The 25,399-nt window shown below is 37.0% G+C and overlaps 2 protein-coding genes across 3 annotated transcripts in view; one reads left to right on the top strand and one right to left on the bottom strand.

The window, feature by feature from the left end:
* Positions 1-20,060, bottom strand: part of MTREX (Mtr4 exosome RNA helicase) — a 131,246-nt gene extending 111,186 nt beyond the window's left edge. Inside the window, exons 1-5 of one of the 2 annotated variants that reach the window (XM_068535342.1) lie at positions 19,689-20,060; positions 13,708-13,845; positions 12,331-12,397; positions 9,273-9,335; positions 8,239-8,351 (exon numbers count right to left, since the gene is read on the bottom strand). In XM_068535342.1, the coding sequence (XP_068391443.1) occupies positions 8,239-8,351; positions 9,273-9,335; positions 12,331-12,397; positions 13,708-13,845; positions 19,689-19,816 (509 nt within the window). In that variant the 5' untranslated portion in view covers positions 19,817-20,060. The remainder of the gene's footprint in view (positions 1-8,238; positions 8,352-9,272; positions 9,336-12,330; positions 12,398-13,707; positions 13,846-19,688) is intronic. The other variant, XM_068535343.1, reaches the window with a different exon arrangement.
* An 81-nt stretch (positions 20,061-20,141) lies between these two features.
* The window catches only part of DHX29 (DExH-box helicase 29), a 46,545-nt gene continuing 41,287 nt past the window's right edge, over positions 20,142-25,399 (top strand). Inside the window, exon 1 of the mRNA XM_068535341.1 lies at positions 20,142-20,439. Within this exon, the coding sequence (XP_068391442.1) occupies positions 20,259-20,439 (181 nt within the window). The 5' untranslated portion in view covers positions 20,142-20,258. The remainder of the gene's footprint in view (positions 20,440-25,399) is intronic.

Here is a 25,399-nt window from a genome sequence, read left to right as displayed (position 1 = left end):
ACCCTATGCCAAACAACTAGCAAGACAGGAACACAACCCCACTCACTAGCAGAAAGGCTGCCTAAAATAATAAGGTCACAGACACCCCAAAACACACCACCAGACACGGTCCTGCCCACCAGAAAGACAAGATCCAGCCTCATCCAGCAGAACACAGGAACTAGTCCCATCCACCAGGAAGCCTACAAAACCCATTGAAGCAACCTTAGCCACTGGGGGCAGACACCAAAAGCAACGGGAAATATGAACCTGCAGCCTAGGAAAAGGAAACCCCAAACACAGTAAGTTAACCACAATGAGAACACAGAGAAACACACAGCAGATTAAGGAGCAAGGTAACAACCCACCAGACCAAACAAATGAAGAGGAAACAAGCAATCTACCTGAAAAAGAATTCAGAATAATGATAGTAAAGATGATCCAAAACCTTGGAAACAGAATGGAGAAAATATAAGAAACGTTTAACAAGAACCTAGAAGAACTAAAGAGCAAACAAACAATGATGAACAACACAATAAATGAAATTAAAAATTCTCTAGAAGGAAGCAATAGCAGAATAACTGAGGCAGAAAAACGGATAAGTGACCTGGAAGATAAAATAGTGGAAATAGCTACTGAAGAGCAGAATAAAGAAAAAAGAATGAAAAGAATTGAGGACAGTCTCAGAGACCTCTGGGACAACATTAAACGCACCAACATTCGAATTATAGGGGTCCCAGAAGAAGAAGAGAAAAAGAAAAGGACTGAGAAAATATTTAAAGAGATAACAGTTGAAATCTTCCCTAACATGGGAAAGGAAATAATCAAGTCCAGGAAGCGCAGAGAGCCCCATACAGGATAAAACCAAGGAGAAACACGCCAAGACACATATTATTCAAACTACCAAAAATTAAATACAAAGAAAAAATATAAAAAGCAGCAAGGGAAAAACAACAAATAACATACAAAGGAATCCCCATAAGGTTAACAACTGATCTTTCAGCAGAAACTAGGCAAGACAGAAGGGAGTGGCAGGACATATTTAAAGTGATGAAAGGGAAAAACCTAGAACCAAAATTACTCTACCCAGCAAGGATCTCATTCAGATTCGACAGAGAAATTAAAACTTTTACAAACAAGCAAAAGCTAAGAGAATTCAGCACCACCAAACCAGCTTTACAACAAATGCTAAAGGAACTTCTCTAGGCAGGAAACACAAGAGAAGGAAAAGACCTACAATAACAAACCCCAAACAATTAAGAAAATGGTAATAGGAACATACATATCAATAACTACCTTAAATGTAAATGGATTAAATGCTCCCACCAAAAGACACAGACTGGCTGAATGGATACAAAAACAAGACCCATACATATGCTGTCTACAAGAGACCCACTTCAGACTTAGGGACAAAAACAGACTGAAAGTGAGGGGATGGAAAAAGATATTCTAAGCAAACGGAAAACAAAAGAAAGCTGAAGTAGCAATTCTCATATCAGACAAAATAGACTTTAAAACAAAGAATGTTACAAGAGACAAAGAAGGACTTTACATAACGATCAAGGGATTCCAAGAAGAAGATATAACAATTATAAATATTCATGCACCCAAAATAGGAGCACCTCAATACCTAAAGCAAATGCTAACAGCCATAAAAGGGGAAATCGACAGTAACACAATCATAGTAGGGGACTTTTAACACCACACTTTCACCACTGGACAGATCATCCAAAATGAAAATAAATAAGGAAACACAAGCTTTAAATGATACATTAAACAAGATGGACTTAATTGATATTTATAGGACATTCCATTCAAAACAACAGAATAAACTTTCTTCTCAAGTGCTCACAGAACATTTTCCAGGATAGATCATATCTTGGGTCACAAATCAAGCCTTGGTAAATTTAAGAAAATTGAAATCGTATCAAGTATCTTTTCCGACCACAATGCTATGAGACTAGATATCAATTACAGGAAAATACCTGTAAAACTTACAAACACATGGAGGCTAAACAATACACTAGTTAATAACTAAGAGATCACTGAAGAAATCAAAGAGGAAATCAAAAAATACCTAGAAACAAATGAAAACGAAAACACAATGACCCAAAACCTATGGGATGCAGCAAAAGCAGGTCTAAGAGGGAAGTTTATAGCACTAAAATCCTACCTGAAGAAACAAGAAACATCTCAAATAAACAACCTAAACTTACACCTAAAGCAATTAGAGAAAGAAGAACAAAAAAACCCCAAAGTTAGCAGAAGGAAAGAAATCATAAAGATCAGATCAGAAATAAATGAAAGGGCTTCCCTGGTGGCGCAGTGGTTGAGAATCTGCCTGCCAATGCAGGGCACACGGGTTCGAGCCCTGGTCTGGGAAGATCCCACATGACGCGGAGCAACTGGGCCCGTGAGCCACAACTACTGAGCCTGAGCGTCTAGAGCCTGTGCTCCGCAACAAAGAGAGGCCGCGACAGTGAGAGGCCCGCGTACCGCGATGAAGAGTGGCCCCCACTCGCCGCAACTGGAGAAAGCCCTCACACAGAAACGAAGACCCAACACAGGCAAAAATAAAAATAATAAATAAATAATAAATTAAAAAATTTAAAAAAAAAGAAATAAATGAAAAAGAAATGAAGGAAACAATAGCAAAGATCAATAAAACTAAAAGCTGGTTCTTTGAGAATATAAACAAAATTGATAAACCATTAGTCAGACTCATCAAGAAAAAAAAGGGAGAAGACTCAAATCAATAGAATTAGAAATGAAAAAGGAAAAGTAACAACTGACACTGTACAGATACACAGGATCATGAGAGATTACTATAAGCAACTACATGCCAATAAAATGGACAACATGGAAAAAATGGACAAATTCTTAGAAAAGCACAACCTTCTGTGACTGAACCAGGAAGAAATAGAAAATATAAACAGATCAACCACAAGCACTGAAATTGAGGCTGTGATTAAAAATCTTCCAGCAAACAAAAAGTCCAGGACCAGATGGCTTCACAGGCAAATTCTATCAAACATTTAGAGAAGAGCTAACACCTATCCTCCACAAACTCTTCCAAAATATAGCAGAGGGAGGAACACTCTCCAAATCGTTCTACGAGGCCACTATCACCCTGATACCAAAACCAGACAAAGATGTCACAAAGAAAGAAAACTACAGGCCAATATCACTGATGAACATAGATGCAAAAATCCTCAACAAAATACTAGCAAACAGAATCCAACAGCACATTAAAAGGATCATACACCATGATCAATTGGGGTTTATCCCAGGAATGCAAGGATTCTTCAATATACGCAAATCAATCAATGTAATACACCATATTGACAAATTGAATAAAAACTATATGATCATCTCAATAGATTCAGAAAAAGCTTTTGACAAAATTCAACACCCATTTATGATAAAAACCCTCCAGAAGGTAGGCATAGAGGGAACTTATCTCAACATAATAAAGGCCATATATGACAAACCCACAGCCAACATCGTCCTCAATGGTGAAAAACTGAAACCATTTCCACTAAGATGAGGAACAAGACAAGGGTGCCCACACTCACCACTATAAAAGCAATCCAAAGAAATAAAGAATCCAAGAAATAAAAGGAATCCAAATCAGAAAAGAAGAAGTAAAGCTGTCACTGTTTGCAGGTCACATGATACTATACACAGAGAATCCTAAAGATGCTACCAGAAAACTACTAGAGCTAATCAATGAATTTGTTAAAGTAGCAGGATACAAAATTAATGCAAGGAAATCTCTTGCATTCCTATACACTAAGGATGAAAAATCTGGAAGAGAAACTAAGGAAACACTCCCATTTACCACTGCAACAAAAAGAAAAAAACACCTAGGAATAAACCTACCTAAGGAGACAAAAGACCTGTATGCAGAAAACTATAAGACACTGATGAAAGAAATTAAAACATGATACAAACAGATGGAGAGATATACCATGTTCTTAGATTGGAAGAATCAACATTGTGAAAATGACTATACTACCCAAACAATCTACAGATTCAATGCAATCCCTATCAAACTACCACTGGCATTTTTCACAGAACTAGAACAAAATTTCACAATCTGTATGGCAACACTGAAGACCCCGAATAGCCAAAGCAATCTTGAGAATGAAATACGGAGCTGGAGGAATCAGGCTCCCTGACTTCCGACTATACTACAAAGCTACAGTAATCAAAACAGCATGGTACTGACACAAAAACAGAAACATACATCTATGGAACAGGATAGAAAGACCAGAGATAAACCCACGCACATATGGTCACCTTATTTTTGATAAAGATGGCAAGAATATACAATGGAGAAAAGACAGCCTCTTCAGTAAGTTGTGATGGGAAAACTTGACAGCTACATGTAAAAGAATGAAATTAGAACACTCCCTAAAACCAAACACAGAAATAAACTCAAAATGGATTAAAGACCTAAATGTAAGGCCAGACACTCTATAACTCTTAGAGGAAAACATAGGCAGAACACTCTATGACATAAATCCCAGCAAGATCCTTTTTGACCCACCTCCTAGAGAAATGGAAATAAAAACAACAAAAAAATGTTACCTAATGAAACTTAAAAGCTTTTACACAGCAAAGGAAACCATAAACAAGACGAAAAGACAACCCTCAGAATGGGAGAAAATATTTGCAAACCAAGAAACTGACAAAGGATTAATCTCCAAAATTTATAAGCAGCTCATGCAGCTCAGTATCAAAAAAACAAACAACCCAATCCAAAAATGGGCAGAAGAGCTAAATAGACATTTCTCCAAAGATATACAGATTGCCAACAAACACTTGAAAGGATGCTCAACATCACTAATCATTAGAGAAATGCAAATCAAAACTACAATGAGATATCACCTCACACCAGTCAGAATGGCCATCATCAAAAAATCTACAAGCAATAAATGCTGGAGAGGGTGTGGAGAAAAGGGAACCCTCTTGCACCATTGGTGGGAATGTAAATTGATATAGCCACTATGGAGAACAGTATGGAGGTTCCTTACAAAAGTAAAAATAAAACTACCATACGACCCAGCATTCCCACTACTGGGCATATACCCTGAGAAAACCATAATGCAAAAAGAGTCATGTACCACAATGTTCACTGCAGCTCTATTTACAAAGCCAGGACATGGAAGCAACCTAAGTGTTCACCGACAAATGAATGGATAAAGAAGATGTGACACATATATACAATGGAATATTACTCAGCCATAAAAAAAAAACTATATTGAGTTATTTGTAATGAGGTGGATGGACCTAGAGTCTGTCATACAGAGTGAAATTAAGTCAGAAAGAGAACAACAAATACCGTATGCTAACACATATATATGGAATCTAGAAAAAAACAAAAATGGGGGCTTCCCTGGTGGCACAGTGGTTAAGAATCTGCCTACCAATGCAGGGGACACTGGTTCGAGCCCTGGTCCGGGCAGATCCCACATGCCACAGAGCAACTAAGCCCATGAGCCACAACTACTGAGCCCGGGTGCCACAACTACTGAAGCCTGCATGCCTAGAGCCCATGCTCCACAAGAGAAGCCACCGCAATGAGAAGCCCGTGCATCGCAACGAAGAGTAGCCCCCTCTCGCCACAACCAGAGAAAGCCCAAGCACAGCAACAAAGACCCCATGCAGCCAAAAATAAATAAATGTATTTAAAAAACAAAACAAAAACAAAAAGCAAAACAAAAAACAAAAATGCTTCTCAGGAACCTAGGGACAGGACAGCTATAAAGATGCAGATGTAGAGAATGGACTTGAGGACATGGAGAGGGGCAAGGTAAGGTGGGACAAGGTGAGAGAGTGGCATGGACATATATACACTACCAAATATAAAATACATAGCTAGTGGGAAGCAGCCACATAGCACAGGGAGATCAGCTCGGTGCTTTGTGACCACCTAGAGGGGTAGGATAGGGAGGATGGGAGGGAGATGCAAGAGGGAGGAGATATGGGGATATATGTGTATGTATAGCTGATTCACTTTGTTTTAAAGCAGAAACTAACAAACCATTGTAAAGCAATTATACTCCAATAAGGATGCTAAAAAAAGAAAAAAAGATGTGAATAGAAATGCAAAAATATTCATCACCCAAGGAGGTAAAATTCACAATGTCCCGGCAGGCATTAAAAAATAATCAGGTAAGCAAAGAACCAGGCAAATACAACCTATAATATGAGTAAAAATAAATAAGTAAAAAGGCATCCAAAAATGAGACAGAAAATATAAAATAGTAAACAAGGATAGTGAAAGTTACTATAGTATAACTACATTCTGTATATTCAAGAAAATTGAGAAAAAATAAAACAGCATGTTTGGAAGAAATATGGAAAATATTAAAAGACCCAAACCAAACTTTCAGCAAAAAAAAAAATCTAAATCTAAGATGAAATAAAGTTGGTAGGATTAAAAGCATATTTGACATTGCAGAAAAAAAGATGAATAAAGTTAAAGCCATTTAAGAGCTGTCCAAAATGAAACACAGAGAATAAACACCAAAAAACAATAATAAATAAGAGTGTCACTAGGCTCTGAGACAACTTAAAGTCAACCTAAGTTTAACTGAAGTCCTAAGATTACTAGAAGGGGGACTATTTGACATAAATAATGGCTGAAATTTTCCCAAATCTGATGAAAACTAATAAACCCATGATTTGAGAAGCCCAATAAATTCAAGCATAAGAAACATGAGAAGAATTATGTAAAGTCACATCATAATTAAACTGCCAAAAGTCAGTGATGAAATTAAAAAACAGCCAAACATCCCATCAGAGCCGTATGCAAAGCAGTAGGAAAATACTGACCTATAATGAAGGGAAAAGTCAATTAATTAAAACAGATCAGGGAGTAACACAAATGAAAGTAATAGTCACAAAAACATTTAAACAGTTTTTAAACTGTATTCTGTATGCTCAAAAATCTGGAGGAAAGTTAAGTAGACACATGGAAAACAAACACACACAAAAATGAACTTCCAGGAAAGAAAACTATAATGTCCGAGATGAAAAAAATGCACTGAATAGGATTAAGGACAGATTAGATAATGAACAAGCAAAGATTAATGAATCTGAAGATAGAGCATTAGAAAAGACCTGAAATGAAATGCACAAAAAATGAACATAGCATTAGTGAATCATGATACATATTCATGACTGAAGGGAAATTTACAGCACTAAATGTCTGTATTAGAAATAGGTCTGAAATCAAGGATCTCACCTTTCCTCCTTTAAAAAACTAGAACAAGAAGAGCAAATGAAGCCCAAAGTAAGTAGAAGAAATGAAATAAAGGTAAGAGTCTAAATTTACAGAAATCAAATAGAAAAAATTTAAACTTTTAAAGAGTACAGTAAAAAACAATTATTTTAAAATTTCATTTTAAAACTAGAAAGTGAGCAAGAGAAGAAAGGAACAGAGACAAACTACAAAACAGCCAGAAAACAATTAACAAAATGGCAGTAAGTACACACCTATCAATAATAAAATGTAAATAGACGAATTCTCCAATCAAAAGAGAGTGGCTGAATGGATAAAAAAAGAAGTTGCAGCTATATGCTGCCTATAGGAGACTCACTTCAGATATAAGGACACACAGACTGAAAGTGAAGGGATGGAAAAAGATATTCCATGCAAATAGAAACCAAAAGAACGCTGTGGTAGCTACACTTATGTAAAACAAAATAGACTTTAAAACTAAGACTGTAAGGACTTCCCTGGTGGTGCAGTGGTTAAGAATCCGCCTGCCAATGCAGGGAACATGGGTTCGAGCCCTGGTCTGGGAAGATCCCACATGCCGCAGAGCAACTAAGCCCATGCGCCACAACTACTGAGCCTGCTCTCTAGAGCCGATGAGCCACAACTACTGCAGCCCAGGCACCTAGAGACTGTGCTCTGCAACAAGACAAGCCACCGCAATGAGAAGCCCGCGCACCGCAAGGAAGAGCAGCCCCCGCCTGCAGCAACTAGAGAAAGCCCACGTGCAGCAACGAAGACCCAATGCAGCCAAAAATAAATAAATAAATTTATAACAATAAATAAATAAATAAAAAATAAAACTAAGACTGTAACAAGAGACAAAGAAGGGCATTACATAACGATAAAGGGGTGAGTCCAACAGGAGGATATAATATTTGTAAATATTTATGCACCCAACATAGGAGCACCTAAAGTATAAAGCAAATATTAACAGTCCTAAAATTCCATTGAAAAAGAAAGCTACTCACTCAGCGCATACAGTTTTTCCTGCTGATGTATGTGCAGATACTAGAACAGACTGATTATTATCAACACACTGAATGGCTTCTCTTTGAAAAGCATCAAGAATGAACGGATATTCCTATAAAAAAAATTAGTATCTGTATGAAGACACCTAGACACATCACAGTACACTTAAAACCAAGAGATGCTACCCCTAGAAGCATTCTGGGAGCATTTCTTTATGAGTCTATATGGGAAATATGCCACCCACTAGAGAAAATTAGGAAGAATTAAAAAAAAAACTTTAACCAGACAGCATAGAAGTTATTTCTACTATCTGATCTTTCAATTATTATATGTTTACATATATATTAATTACAACACAATAATCATTACCATTTATCAAGAACATGCTTTATGGTGGGCACTGTGCAACACATTTTCCACATACTAATCTTCACAGTAACCCCTAACCTAAGTATAATTTCTTTTCACAGATGGGAACTCTGAGGCTCTGAAAAGGCAAGGCCTCAATGAAGTTCATTCAGCAAAGGCAGAATAATATATCTATTAGACTTGAAGAGTTCATGTTTACCCCACCATACTGCCTTTTTTACTTAAGAAAATGACTTGGAAAATTTATATTACTCTTTCACCATCTATCAGGGTTTCAAAATCCATTTACTATCAGCAATAGAGTTTAAATTTCATTAGAAGCTTGTTCAACTCCCAAAACTATATGCAAAACTGATTGTACATATGCATTTTTTTCTAGAGAAAGATCAGTACTTTTCATTAGATTCATTAAAAAGGTTGAGAATTATTTTAATTTTTAAAAATCTTATCACATGATACTTGGTTTTCAGCCTGGTTATTGATTTGGTTCTCACCATATTTGACTTCAGGTGGCGGCTTCTTAGTTTGTACATATACATGTGTGTATATACATATATACACACACACTGGGAAGTATAAGAATCTCATTTAAAAGTTTATCTTTAAGATTTTTAGGAAAACAGACTCACAAAACTGTACAAACCGTACTGCCCAAAGTACAAACCTTTGCAGCTTTTCCAACGCGAGGTTTAAGTGGTAGATAATCTTCATCTGCAGGAAGTGCAACCTGATGTTAAAAAAAAAAAAATCAATCTACTATTCGAGAATTGATGCATTCAACACTCCTTAATCAATGATGGTTTGAAAAATAAAGGTGATGAACTAAAGTGTTTCTGACAGTCTTAGACACTGTAAAATTAAATAACCACCTTTGAGAAAAAGTCAAAATGCAAAAGCTACAACATTCAAAAAACTTCTATTAGTGTTTATCTGATAGTAATCTAATTAAAAGCACTTAAGTCTATCTCCCAAAATAAACTGTTTATTAAGGTCTAGGATCTATCTCAGCTATCTTTGTATTTTCTATATCTAATGTACTTCCTGACATTAATGAATGCTCAAAAAAGCAGAATGGACATAAAAAAGGGATGCCACTATATGAAAGAAAACTATGTGGAATAAAATGGTATTATTCCCTGCAACAGGAAACTAATTTTCCTCCAGTGAAGATTAAGATCTGGAGAGCAGTTCACAATATATCTAAATTCCCAATACTTAAGCGAATTAATGTATAAATAATCAACAAGGGCAAAGTACGGTACACACAGAAGTTAGAAATAATTTCTAAGAGCAAAATTTCAACAAACAAGCATGAGGTAAGATTAGCTGTCTTAGAAATATTGAGAGATTGTTGGTAAATTTGCAATTCTATTACAATCAAGATGGTGTGTGTAGTGTTTCAAAAAGGAATAACTAGAACCTGACTGTAATTAAGTGAAACGATAAATTATGAAACTCAATGAACAATACCCAGTATAATAACTGTGTTAGAAGCAATGTGAAACTCTAAATAGAATCTATAAAGGGGTAGAATTTGGTAGTTTATCCAGCACACATTACGAAAGGATTAATTTGAGTTGTTTTTATTAATGAATGAACCCTTCCGGGGACAGGAATAGTTTTCATCAGTCTTCCCCTTGAGACTACATATTCCCCTTTATTATGACGCCAAGAAACTTCTAAGTAGTTTCTGACTCCTAGGTAGTTTGACAATAAGAGGACTACTTATCCATTAATTTAAGGGAATGTCCTTCTTTTGTTATACCATACCATGAGTATGATGAAAGTGATTCTATCCAAAGAGCACAACCTCCGGCGCACTGACAAAATCAAATTTCGGAATCTGAAAATCTGAAGACTAGACCCTAAATCATGGTGTGACCCTCATCAAGGTATGATCAACCTGCGGGGCCATACCTGGTTACTTGGTTCACCTCCCTCACATCTCTCCTGATACTTGCTATGACATGAACAAAAAACATTAACACAAAGCAATTTAGATTTTAACATTTCTGAGATTTAATAGCAGCAACAACAAATTGTGTTTTCACATGTATGAGAATCAGAGTTTTGTTTTTATTCTCTGAAAACAGTCTGGGTAACACTAACTTATAACAGACAGGTAGAAGAGAAGCCTACAGAGACTAAGGAGTCAGAAAAATAGAAAACCAACAGAATAATCAAGAGTCAAATAGACTTAGCAATTAGTTATTGGTGATTTTTGCCAGAGCAGTTTGAAAGACATGGAGAAAGAAGAAATCTAACTATAGTAGACTAAAAGATGACTGGAAAGTTAGGAAGTTAAGCAGGGATTTTCTAAGCAGAGCACTCAATAACAACTCTGAAAAGAAAGGGACCATAACTTTTTTTGTTTATCTCTATATTCAGTGAATGATAAAATATACCTGGCACCCGGAAGATATGTACTGAATGAATGACTACAATGGGGAAGAAGAAACACAACACAGTGGCTAAAAAGCAACAAAGAACAAAAGAGAAGCTTTTGAATATTCATATGCTGATAAGAAAAGGAAAATAGAGAAAAGGAGACACCAGAAACAGTCAAGGGAAAATGGAATGATCCAAGTCTTTGTGGAGGCAGGATAGGATACAACCAAGAACAACTCTCCTCAGCCTAAACAGCGCAGTGCCTTGTCCTTTGAGTTGATGTGACTCCAACTTGGTATCTTCAAACCTCTAATATAAAGTAAAAGGTAAGGTTACCTGCTAAAAATGTGAGAGGAGATAACAGAATGGAGGGCTTGAGGATAATCATGAAGGAGGACAGAAAGAACTTCTGACCTCTTGAGAGAAAAATTTGTGTGTGTTTGAGGTTTTTTCCCCATCTTTTTAAGACCACAGCATCAAATAGGGTCTAATATAAGCGTTAAATGAATGATCTAATGGATATTATACCTGCCAAACTAAGTGCTATTCTAAAGGAACATAAGGAAATTTCAAGTAGAAAAACAGGTGTTTAAGAAAATAAGGTTCCAGATCTACATCAAAAGCAATTTTTGTTAATTTGGAATTACTCTGCTTATTTGATAAAGTCTTTAATAAGATTCCCCAATTAACTGTAGTAATAACTTATAAGGTTACATGGTAAAGGCAGAAGGCTTAATAGAAAGAACTAGTGTTAGTTTCCTTATGTCCCATATTTTTATAAATGCTCACTGATAAACGGTTACTACAAGCTATCAGTGACCACCACCTTGTGGCAGACAATGAAACTGCAATATATCAGTCATAAGAGCAAAACACAAAAAAGCACGGGACCTGCAAAATGTCACTGTTACTTGACTTTAGGAGCATGGGAATAAACATGTACTAAATTCCTACTCTGAAAAACAAAACAAAAAAACCAACAAAAAAACCCTACTCTGTGCTGGGTATCTTACCTAATTTTCTTACATAATCTTCACAACCACCCCAAGATGTAAATCCCATTATTCTAAACTTACAAATTAGAAAAACAATGTCAAAGAGGTTAAGAAATTTATCCAAGACTGTAGTTGGGAAAAGCGCTGTGTCAGTGTCTGAGCTCAGGTTTGAATACAAACCCCCAGCTCCTTCCACTAGACTACGTAAGCTGACTGCACAGAAACTACATATTGTTTCCAAAGCCCTTAAGGCTAAACTGCTTGTCAATCATCAGACTAGATAGTCCAAAGCAAAATCCCACTTAAAACACCAACTTACCATACACTGTTTGTGCTTACCTCATGTGTACACCCTTCAACAGTTTCAACTGATTGTACCTTGACCCTGGGCATCAAGTCTGACAAACTTAAAAAAAAAAAAAATTGTTAAAATTACATTAAAATAAATTACTGAGAATTATATATGCTGGGAATTCAAAATGGTGAGTTACCATCTTTTATTACAAATACAAAACAGACTCCAAATGGATTATTCAAATAATTATGTCAGCTTAGTTCCAGTAACTATTTTGGATAAAAAGTACCTCTACAAAAGCATTATCACTGCTTCAAAACACAAAGCTGCTTATAAAAACCATTACATGATAGGAAGTATAAAATAAACTAGCCTAATACAGATGTTGCTATAATTTATAGAAGTGTTCCCTCTTCTCATCAAAATCCTAAGTTATACTCATCTAGGTTCTCTGTTTAGACTCTGAAAAGACATGATTGTGGATAAATTGAAGAAAAATAGATGTATTTCTGCACTAGATCCACTATTATTGATTGTACTTTTGATTTTTTACTTTAAATCAATAACCATACTTTGGATAAAACCCAAGAATTACTACAATAAGCAACAATGATTTTAAATTATCAGTATTATTTTGTAACCTATTCCACTAGTTTGGACAAACAGTGCATCTTAAGTATTTCAGTGATACATCTACCACCATGTATAGTACCTACTTTTGCTAGCTACAACAACAGCTAACCGGTTAAAAAACAACAACAACAACAAAAAACCATAGGCGTAAATTCTTTATTGTAGTGCCAACCTAGAATATGGCAAATGAGAAGGGAAAAGCAAAGTCATGACCATCGCTACGAGAGAAAACAGGTCAACCTAAGAAATTGGAATTAATTTCTAGAAAGTTCCAACTTTTGAAATCAAAGAAACACCCAGCTATTTCAGCCACACATATCCATGGGTCTCCCTCATTGACAGTAGTCTTGAGATTCATAGCCACTCTACTGCTACATGCAACAGTGAAAATCTAATTCCTTCTAATGCTCCTTCTCAAGGATTCCCTTCCATTGTGTCAGTTTTATTCTTTCCTTTTATCCCACTCTCCCAGTGATCCTCTTCTAAGACATTAACAAATAAATGAAATGGCATTTCTTCTTTTTAAAAAAATCAGGCTTCAAGATTCTTTCTTAAAATTGGATTCAAAAGTATTAAAAGCCTTTCTTTTCTATATTGTTTTCCATTTCCCCAAACTTACCTAATTGTTCTACAGTTATATGTTTATATGAATATATAAAGAATATTTATTTTCATTTCTCTAATTCAACAAATATTTTCATAAAGTAACAACATACAAGCAATTTTCAAAACTTCAGGCAACCACCCAACCTAAGAGTTACTAGCATTTATAACAATGGAAATACTACCTTAAGTCTTCAGTTATTGACTCTTCTACCCTGGGCTTCTTTCCAAAAATGGGTTCATCTGTGCCCTCGAAGTCTGCATCTCTCTTGTTTTTTCCAATATTAGTTGACTCAGATTGTAATTTACCATCAAAACGTCTTCTGAAAAGTGAACGGTTTAGAATGAATTCTGCAATAGCACTGCTTACTTTAAGGGCGACTCCATAAAATATTATCCCATGTATAATATACACTATTAACAAAAAAAGTCATGTAAATAGATATTACAAATCAAAAGTGGCTAAAGCCCAGAATACTCTTATTTTAACTAATGAAACTGAATACTACTCCTCTTTCATTTCATATTTTCTTGGAAATTCTGTTCTAAAAATATTTTGCAACTCACATTAACGTAACTACTACTAATATAATATTCTTAAAAACTGTAAAATACCATTAGACATTTACGTGAACACTTTCAATAAACATTTAATGCTTTTCTAATGGCATAATATTACTATTTGGGAGAAAATTTTTTTATGTGGTTGGATTCACTGGTCAAAAGTAGTGACAATAAACGGTGCTTTGTGGATTGGATAACCATAGGGAAAATCAATCTGACCCCTATGCCAATTATACACAAAAATCAATATGGATATTAGATCTAATTGTGAAACGCAAAAACAACAAAGACTCTAGAAGATAAAATGAGAAAATTATCTTTAGGTATTACTAAACAGAACATAAAATTGTTAACCAAAAAGTAAGTTTGCTAAATTGGACTGCATTGAAACTAAGAGTTTCTGTAAATCAAAAGGTACCATTAAGAGAGTACAGAGAAAAGACAAAGTGGGAGGAAACACACATAACTGACAAAAGGCGTATGTATCTAAAATAATGGAAGTGACGGCTACAGATTAAAAAAAAAAAGATAACCCAATAAAAAAATGAGCAAAAGACTAGTACAGGCACTTTACGAAAGAGGCTATCCAAATGATCAATAAGCATACGAAAAGGAGCTCAAGAACCATTAATTACCAGGAAAATGGAAATTAAAGTAGACTATATTACATCAGTGGCTCCAAAATTACTGATCTCAGAAATGAGAGATTTTGATTTTGATTTTCCAGTCTAAAAGTTACTGAGGATTCCAAGGAATTTTGTTTATGTAGTCTTATCTACTGATGTTTACCATATTAAATATTAAAACTAAAAAAAAGTTAGTATTTTCCCAAAAAAATTTTAATGAGAAGAATGGCATTGTTTTATATTTTTGCAAGTCTCTTTAATGTCTGGCTTAATAGAAGGCAGCTGGACTCTCATCTATCTCTACATTCAATTTGTTGTGATACAGTTTTTGGCTGAAGTATGTGAAGAAAAATTCAGTCTCCTATAGTTGAAAAAGAGCAGGCTTTTCAGATAATTGGGAATATTCCTCTGATCCCACACCAAACCTCAATCATACTTTGAAAGGTACTGCCAGAGCTACAGTTAAGAATTTTACAAACAATGTTGAGCAAAAGCCAGAAACAAAAGAACATATTCTGTATGAATCCATTTACATTATATTTACAAACAAAAAAATAACTAACACATGTGGTTATCAGGTTAGTCACTTTACTGGGGGACAAAGAGGGATTTCTGCAATATTCTATTTTTTTGTCCTGAACAGGGCTTACATTGGTTGTGTTCACTATGAAAATTTGTCCCATGACTTTCGCACTTTTTTTTAATATGTTTTATCTCAACAGAAAAATTTTTTTAAAAAAGACTCAACAAACAGTAGTATTGATCTATATGCTTGAATAACCTTTCCATAATGAAGTTTATTCCTTGATGCTTGGCAAAACCTGAAATATGTAATTCCTCTCACGCCCCATTTAGTGGAATAGGCATTCACAGTTGTCCCATATTACTTACATGAATCTCCTTTGGACAAGCGATCAATATCCTTGGCCCTCAGTAAAAGAAGACGTATGAATGATAATTATGATCCCTCTAGTTCTAACATTTTATTATTCTGTCTCTGAATTAGTAAGCATCAACCAAAGCATTGTAATTAAACCTACTAGGAGTTGGTGACAACTATAAAACAAAGAAACATCATTCCTATACCTTTGAGAAGCTTAAAACCTAAATTCATTGTAGAATACTTTCCTTCAGAAGAGCTCCATTATTCTTTAATACTATATTCAACTCTCTATTCAACCGTATTCTTATCTAAACAATTGAATCTGAATCTAATCAAGTCTCGACATCAGCAGCTGTCCAAGATATATACATGCAAGTACCCATATAACTTTAAATTTCTAGTAACCATGTTAAAATAGTTTAAAAAAGAAACCAATTTTAATATATTTCATTTAACCCAAAATATACAAAATATTATTTCAGTATATAAAGATAAAAATGATGTATTTGACATTTTTTATAACAAGTCTTCAAGATACAGTGTATATCTTACATTCACAGAACACGTCAATTCTGATTAGCTACATTTAAGTGCTCAATAGCTACAGGTAGGTAGCAGCTATTACAGGAGTCCCCCCCTTATCTGTGTTTTCCCTTTCCAAGAGTTCAGTCACCCAAGGTCAACTGAGGTCCAAAAATATTAAATGGAAAATTCCAGAGGTAAATAATTCATAAGTTTTAAACTGGATGCCTTTTTGAGTAGCATGATGAAATCTTGCACATTCCTGCTCCACCCCGCCTGGGACATGAACCATCCCTTTGCCAACAGTATCCAGCCTATTAAGTCACTTAGTGGCTGTCTAAGTTTTCAGATCACTGTTGTACTATGGCAGTGCTTGTGTTTAAGTAACCATTATTTTACTTAATAATGGCCCCGAAGCACAAGAGTAGTGATGCTGGCAATGCCAAAGAGAAGCCGTCAAGTGCTTACTTTAAATGAAAAGGTGAAAGTTCTCAACTTATATATTGATATAATTATTTCATTTTATTTTTAGTAATTGTTAATCTCTTACTGTGCCTAATTTATAAATTATGCTTTCGTAGGTATGTATGTATAGGAAAAATCATACTACATATAGGGTTTGGTACTATCCAAGGTTTCGGGCAACCACTGGGGCTCTTGGAACCTATCCCCCTCAGATAAGGGTGGGGGACTACTATAGATTGCATAGTTCCGCTCTGGATATAAGGACAGTTTACAGTAAATACTTGAAGATAAAAAAGCTAGTAAAATGACAGCATAAGAAAGCAAATTCAGGATGTGGAAAACTATACAGGACAAATGAGCTGGTTTCTCCTCTCATCCACCCCTCCAAAAGAAATCAATAGCGTAAGGAAAAAAGGGACTGTTGTAAAATGAAAGACTTCAGGGATATAACAACCAAAACAGTATAAGGGCTTTGTCTGGAACCTGATTCAAATAAACCAACTACAAAAAAATACCTTTGAGACAACTGGGGAATCTTACTGTGGACTGACTATTCAATGATATCAAGGAATTATTGTACATTTTGTTAGGTATAACAATGGCATGACAGTTATGTTGGAAAAAAAAGTCATAATCAACAAGAGATGCATACTGAAATATTTAGGGGGAAATAACATGATTAGTAGCATTTGATTTACAAAAAAAGGGTGTGGGAATAAATTGACCATGACTTGATAATACTGAAGCTGAGTTATGCGTACATGGAGTTTTTCATATTATTCTCTCTCTCCAGACAATTCTCATAAAGTTTTTTTAAAAAGCACCCACTTAGTCTAGAGTATTAAATATCAATACAAAAGACAAGATCCTCTAAAGTTCCAGGATTTGCCCTTCTGTGTTATACAAATCAGATGGAAATCATGCTATACATATTGACTAGATACAAATAATTATGACAGTATGATAGTTACAATAAGGCAAATTGGATTTTTCCCTAAAAATACCTAGACGTCTAGGTCTAGTTAGAAGTGTTGGTAGTAAACAAAGTTCCGTAAGTTAATCATGGTCTATATTTTCTTATGTATTTCCTTTCTCTAATGTTCACATATTTCCTAGTAAAATTAAAATATAAATTGTTTTTATATCCTACAAATTTTCACTTTGGAAGGTTGCAGAAACAGCTTACCCCTAATACACTGCAAAGTGAATTTTACCTGAATAATTTTGAAACAAAATATTTACCGCAGTAGGAAATTATACATGTATCATCTTCATAACATCATAGTTGCCCATTCAAACTACAGAAATTATTAATTATTCCTGTTTGGAAAAAAATAAAAAGAACCTGTCCTCCTTTCTCATTTTCCCTGAAAAGTTCTCCAAGACTACTACACCCTCTAACTCAATGAGAGAGGAAGACTATTCTTCTCTTTTGTTTCACTCTTATGTGACATTTCAAACTCCTGATTGTTCTAACATCCCTCTAATCTCTATGTTATACGTGGGAAAACTATACTTTCCCACAGGAATCTCCACTTCAAGCAGTACCAATTGAAATAGCATCCAAATATATACCTACAGTTCTGGTATTTCTCCAAACCCAGATTAAAATTGCCCAATGGACACTTCAATATGGATATACTATCACTTCACTTTGTCTCTAGCCAGATTAATTTCTAAATCAAAATCTCCTATAAATTTCCCTATTTTTCTTCTTCCTGATATCCAAGTTCAAAACGTCTCTTTTGACCTTTTCCATTGTCTTCCTTAAATAAGGCCTGTCAATTTTTTCCTTCACAACATTTTATCTTTCCTTTTCCTTCCTTCTGTGACCTCCTGAGTTGAGGTTTTTATAATCTCATAATTAGATAACTGAAATACTTTTTAATTTACTTTTTACTATCAGTGTCTTTCCTCTTTCCATACACTGACTACTGATACCAAATTAATTTTTCTAAACTATCACTCTACCTATCCAGTCACCAAGTTAGGAAAAAAACACATGTTCACCTGGGTTTTTAAAATGAAATCAAAACTCATATGCTTGCTATTCAAGGCCCTTCATAATCTAAAACCAATTTATATTCTCAGGCTTATCTCTTGTAGTCCCTAAGCAAACACTCCGCCTAGCCCAATTTGTGCTACAAAACAAAATAAATCAAAAAAATTCTCAGCGTCAATAAGGAATCATCTCAACACAGAATAGCTTCTTGCATGTAAGGCTCTCTAGACATCACAAATAGCTCTCTTTCCTGAACTTTTATAGCACTTAACTGTATATACAGCTTATTGTATTTCAATCTCCTACTAACTCTTTAAAATATGTATCTGTTACCTCAAATAAAAGTTTACCTTACCTCAAATAAAAGTTCCTTGAGAGCAAAATCATGTCTAATTTAACTCAAGCATCCATTGGGTATCCTCCCCCAAGGTCAAGAGTAAACTAATGAATCATCTTACTTTAAGTTTCAGGGACCAGTAATTTTTAAAATTTTTCTTAATAAAATCAAAGAAAGCCAGCATTTGAGAATCTATTATGTGCTAAACACTGTTAGGCGCTTACACATACTATCTCGTTTACTCCTCACGAAAACACTAGCGGTTGGCGCTATCACCTCATTATGGGCAAGAAAACTGAAGCTTGGAGACTGAATCTCTCTCCCTTCTCCTGCTATTTGCCCTTTCCCCTCCAAGTCAATCCAAGTCACATTTTCTAAGCTTCTTAACCCTTTACTCAACTGGTGATTCGTTTCCTGTATTGTGCCCAGTATTGTGCTGGAGCTGGGGGTACAGAAACTCAGAGACAGCTGACCTGCCCTCACGACCCCAGGGCGCAGGCAGGGGTTGTAGTCAGGCCTTACGCACGCGTCAGGGAAATTGCAGCGGCAGAAGTCCACGCTGCCTGCGGCCACCGAAGAACGCCAAGACCCAGCTTCCCCAAACCAACGTTCTTCCTCCCTCCTCAACATTCTTCTCAACCCCCTTCACTTCCCAACGCCACTAACGTACATCCTACTTCTCGTGGTCTTCAGAAGAGAGTGGGATTTTCTTCCCTCAGCACTGAGGAGAGAGAAAGAAAAAAAGACATCTCGGACATCTTCCTTACCCGGCCTTTTCCGCAGACCCTGGCGGCCCCTTCCATTTCCCCTTCTCCTTGTCTTTTTTGGCTCCGGGCGCAGTGGTCGAGTCGTCCTCAAACACGCTGAAGAGCTCATCCCCGAAAGCGTCCGCCATCTTTCGGAGCTGCGAGACCGAATCTCCCTCCTACCCACGATGCTCCGCGACCGCACCGACAGTGATGCCAAGCGAAGCCTCAACAGGGCCCCGTGGGAGACAAAATTAGTCGAGTCACGCAGCCCCGGAGACTTTTTCCCTGCCTCCTTTTTCTCCTCCGACCTTTCCTTTCTTAACCACCGGCGGATAGGCAGCTCCTTGGCTAAAGAGGGAGCGAGGCGAGGGTTCCCGGCACGCAGCAGACGCCTAGGTGGGCGGAGAGGAGGCGGGACCTTGGTGAGTCGGACCAATTGCGAAGCAGCGGTTGTAGCAGGGCCTAGAAGCCCGGATGGAGGGCGGAAGGTGGCGGATTGGGACTCGGGGAATGTGAAGAGCTTCTGGAGGCGGTGCGGGAGTGGTTCCGGGACCTGGACAGGGAGGAATCTTCTGCCGCAGCTGCAACATGGGCGGCAAGAACAAGAAACACAAGGCGCCGGGGGCCGCGGCGGTCCGGGCCGCTGTATCAGCTTCCAGAGCCAAATCCGCCGAGGCCGGAGCTGCCGGGGAGGCCCAAAACAAGAAGCCTGTGGTTAGGCCGCCCCCTTCCGCCGCTACTAGCACCAGGGATCCCCGAGTTAAGCAAGGTACGAGCGGTCGGGCCCCGGCCTCCTCCTGAACCGCTACTGCCAGTCCCGAGGGAGAAGCCTTCGCACCTGGGCGGACCCTCGGTCTTAAAATTTCTATCTTTCACAGCTGCTGGCTCCCCATCGGGTAGCCTTGTTTTAGATCAGTGTGAGCTGCTTGGGCCTCCAGAGTTCCGACGGTAGCGTCCCCCACCTAATCTCCACTTCATCTCCTGAGAACAAAAGAAATTTGCATTAGCTCCCGTTTCAGTGGGGATCCGTCTTGAGCCGTCATCTAAACTAGCGAGGCGAATGCAGAGTAGTGTGTGGAATTATTAACGCCCTAGAGCCAGACCCATTTTCTACTTGCTTCTCAAACCATTTTCAGCCACGATGTAGCGTTTCCACGTGTTATGGAAAAAATCAGTACTTAAGAATTTCAGCACTTACACACCGAATATGGGTAACCTATAGCAAAAATTATCAGCGATCTTTACCGCAGCAATGCATTTTTGCTTACTGTGCAGTTTGGTTTGATAACTCAATCTGGAGATTGCCGGTTCTGGCTGCAGATCAGCAGGCCACCATTACAGCTGATCTGGACAGTTATACGGTGTTTTGTTCTGCTTAGCTTGTTTGCTTGTAGTTCTTACTGAAATGTAAGTCTAGCAAATATTTGTTGAAAACCTACTGTGTATTTGGCATGAAGTTAGGGAAGGGATGAGCAAAATAGACAAATCGTCTCTCCTGGAGCTTGCCAATCTAATGGCGCACACAGCCATGAAGTAGTCACACAAACGTTGCTTTATGATTGATAAGTGCCACAAAGAAAAGCTAAGGAAGAGAATTTAACAGCGTAATCTCATTTTTACTGGGGAAAAGGAGGAGTAATGGACAGTCTCTTTGAGAAAGTGACGGTATCGGGAGGATGAATAGGTGTTAACGCTGTACAGAATGGGGGAAATAGTATTCCTGGCTGAGGTAAGGAACACTGTTGTGCAAAGATCTTGAGTCAGGAAAGAGCATGGGCCTTTAAGATACTCAGAATGTAAGCACTGCCTGAGGAGGAAAAGAGATGAGACTGAAGAAGTAGGCAGGTAACAAACCTTCACTTAGAAGGTGAATAATAATTCTTTGCCCTACAATATATTGTAACCCTTTAACTACAAAGCTATTATGCCTGCAATTACAAGTACATAGAATTTCTCCTTAAGTATTCTGTGGCACTTTTACTCTGTGAATCAGCCTTTTTCTAACTCTCTGTCTTTTCTTGATATTCCTCTGAATTCTTTGAACTTTCTAATAGTCATTTGTTGTATTCTTTGGCTTCCCATTCTCCCAACCCCAAAATATGACCATTACGAAGGTGTCAGTCTGTGACAGTATGATTCTCTCTCTACAGCCCTTTCAGGAGAGTTCATCTACTTCCATTACTTCTGTCTTTTCTTTTGTAGATGACTCCTCAGTCAACATGTCCAATCCTGGTCTATTCCAAGCTCAAGTCAGCCATTTCTACATTTACTTGGACTTTTGGCCCTGTTTTGCAAGCACGTCAAATTTAATAACATTGCTAATACTGAACTATACTTCTCTCCCCCAAACTAGCTTCTCCTGTGACTTCTTTGTTTCTATTTTTCCATATTCCTGTATCCAATGTCAATATTTATTTTTTATGTCTTCCTTTCTTCTTCACATCCGATCTGTTGTCAGGCTCCGTGCAGTCCTTGCTTATTTCTCTTCCATGTATGCCCTTTTCACTTTTGATTTATACTGTTCACACCTCAGTTTAGGCACTCATGAATTTCTGGAGTACCAACACAGCCTTCTAATGGATTTCCGTAGCTGTACTCTTTTTTCCTCCTCCAGTCTGTCCTGCATAAAGCATCAGATTGATCTTTCAGAACCACTGCTTTGATCACGTCACTTACCAGTTTTTTCTAAAGCGTCTTCACTGACTTTGTGATAAAATACAAACCGTTCAGCTCGTCTAAGACCCCCTTTCTAGCCTTTTTACTAGTTCCTATATTCAGCTCTAGCAAATCTGGTGTATTTTCACTGCTCCAAATGCAGCTGTTGGCTTTCTGCCTCCTCATGTTTACTCTTGCCGTTTTCTCTCATTGGAATGCTATCTATCCCTAAAGCTATCTACCAGAATCCTGTAATACCCACCGCAGATATCAACTACTTTTTGAATTCTTCTGTCTCCACAGCTCATGTATATCATTGTTGTCTGAATCATTCTTTTTGATGTTTAGATCTTGCCTATGTGAGCAATTATACATTTTATCTATCCTATAAAATTGTAGGAGGTAGGAACAGTTTTATGGTTATGTATTAACATCCCTCAGTATCTAGTCAAATGCTCTGAATATAGTCATCCAAAAAATTTCTTGGGTAAGTGACAAGGAAAATTTCAGAGGAATTACTAAGACCAAGAAATCAAAAGAGAGAAAATGAGAGGTTATCTACCAAATTTGTAGAGAATATTTTATAACCATAAATCAATATACGTAGCAGTATAAATGTTGCAGCAAGATTGCTACATGATTTTGTTTGTTTTCTTTTTTTCTGTCTGGATATTTTTATATTACATATGATAGGCCTACTTGGAAGAAAAAAGTGGAAAAGTACACAGAAAAAATTATCTCTGAACTCTTTGTTGTTCCTAATGTAAATGTAATTGCTTTACTCTGCTTCCATCTCTCTCTCTGGCTTTTCAAACAATTTGAAGGATTGTACATAGCATACTTTCTCAAAATTGGAGGTAGAAAATGACTGGTGCCATGAAATGGTTCTTGGTACAATCCTGGGTATTCTTCCACTTCTATTTTTTCATTTCTTTTGTTTATCAAATAATGTTTGAAGAGCTACTATGTGCCAGGCAAGATTTTAGGCACTGGGGATACCACAAGAACAAAACAGACCGAGATCACTGCTTTCAAGGGGCTTACATTATTGGGGGCTGGTGGAGGGTGCTTACAACCATAAGGCTTGTGTTTGTGAAAATTCTTAAACCTAGTTGAGACTTAAAATCTTAAGAGGGAAATAAGACTAGGGGACTGATGTCATGAATAAATTCATAAAAGCCGTTATAAATAATTTTTAGGGTCACCAAAATAAAATAGAAAAAGTGCCATGAACATCAGAAAACAGTGACTTGGTAAAGAATAAATTGGGTGGTGGGGTCTGTTTTGGTTTAGAACAGAGATGGTTTTTCTGAGGAAACCTGCTGAGATGATTTGAAGCAACCAGTTATTAGATCTGGAGACAGAATGTTTGAGGCTTAGGCAACAAGGGCAAAGGCCCTAAGGTGGGAACAAGCTTGGCATGATGCAGGAAGACAAGAAGAAAGTCTGTATGGGTGGAGTGAGAGAGGGGGGACTGGTGTTTGTATTAAATGGGGAAGAGACCTTAGCTAAGATTAGTCAGGTAGTTTTGGCAGTATGGATGGACTTCCTCACAGACCCTGACTGCTTAGACTATATCCGCTAACTCTAATTTATTCTCCAGATACGCTGTACTTCCCCTTCATAGCCTATTTGGGTAATTAGTTGCTTAATTACTCCACCAGAATATGAGCTCCGTGAGGACAAGATTGGGTCTTATTTATTCCTGACTGGATCTCTTGGCTGGTTTGGTTCCCCTTGAAGATGTGTACTGTTGGGCAGAAGGGAGCCACAGTGCCTCAGTGCACCTATCACCAGCACCAGCACCTCGAAGTGAATGTTTCAGTGATAGTGGGTCGTTACAATCACTGTAGGGTGTAAAATGCAATACCGTATAAAAGGAATATATTCTATAAGAAAGAGTATTGGGCAACAAGAAATTGATTCTGGCTGATGCTTCTTTTTTCTTGCTAAGTCATCTTGAGGAAATCACTTAGTTTTTCTGTGCTTCAACTTTAATGTAATAAATATTTTTGAGAGCCAGTTACATATGTTCCTTTGTTCCATGAATAGTCATTATAAATTTGAAACCCTTAGTGCTTTTGCCTTAGGGATACATTCACACTAACTTCCTTATTTCCAGTCAGATTTCCAATAACTCCGTTCATCTAAAACAAAACCAAAACTTGTGGAGAAGGGTCTCTAAGCAGCAAGAAAGGTAGCTGCCATAAATCTTATGCACATTACTTGGCAGAAGAATGGGGACCATTTTTATTCCATGGCCTATTGACTTAGAATTGTATTTGAAAATAGGGTTACTCATTTACAAGTTTCAGTATCTATTTTCTTCTGGTGCCATCACTTTTTCCTAGGTAACAGATTAGAATTTGGGGGTGGGGAGTTATTAGGCTGACATTCTGAAAGGTGGCAGCTGACAGGAGAGAAGACCAAAGAATCACTAAATAGAAAATTAGAGCAGTCTCAGGGAATTGGGTAGCCTCTGCAAGCCTCTGAGCAAAGTCATAGATACTCATAATAAGTAATGCATCACGAAAAGCTTTGAATTTTGCTTATTGTATGTATTATGGCAGGAAGTGTAAATACAGTTTAGAAGGATTTCTATCATTGTTTTAAAATGCATTTCAGATTTTGGAGTTTTCATTCATGCTGACTAAAAATCTTACATGAACATGTTTTAGGAAGAATTTGAAAATGAAAGGGCCTTACTGGTTTACTTGATTTAATTGGTAATATCCCTGGCAAGATCTCATTATTGCTTCACTTCCTCAGAGTATTGAATAAAATGAAAACATACCGTTTTTAGAGACCCTGATTGACACCCAGCGAATGCATAGCAGTATGGGTGTTCATTCCCCTCCTGATAGTCTGGGGACTTAGATCTTTTATTTGCCCTCTGGAAGTTTGTAGTATAAGCTGACCTCAAGGAAGTGATATGGTTGGACGTTTTAGGTGGAATGGTTGGAGGAGAAAAATGAGAGCTGACTGCAATCTTTAATTCACTAATTTAAAAAACAAAACCAATTGGGAATTCCCTGGTGGTCCAGTGGTTAGGACTCGGAGGTTTCACTGCTGGG

Source organism: Eschrichtius robustus, chromosome 2, assembly GCF_028021215.1.
Source record: "Eschrichtius robustus isolate mEscRob2 chromosome 2, mEscRob2.pri, whole genome shotgun sequence".
Lineage (NCBI taxonomy): Eukaryota > Metazoa > Chordata > Mammalia > Artiodactyla > Eschrichtiidae > Eschrichtius > Eschrichtius robustus.
Note: the sequence above shows the minus strand (reverse complement) of the source record. Positions and strands in the feature narration are given on the sequence as shown.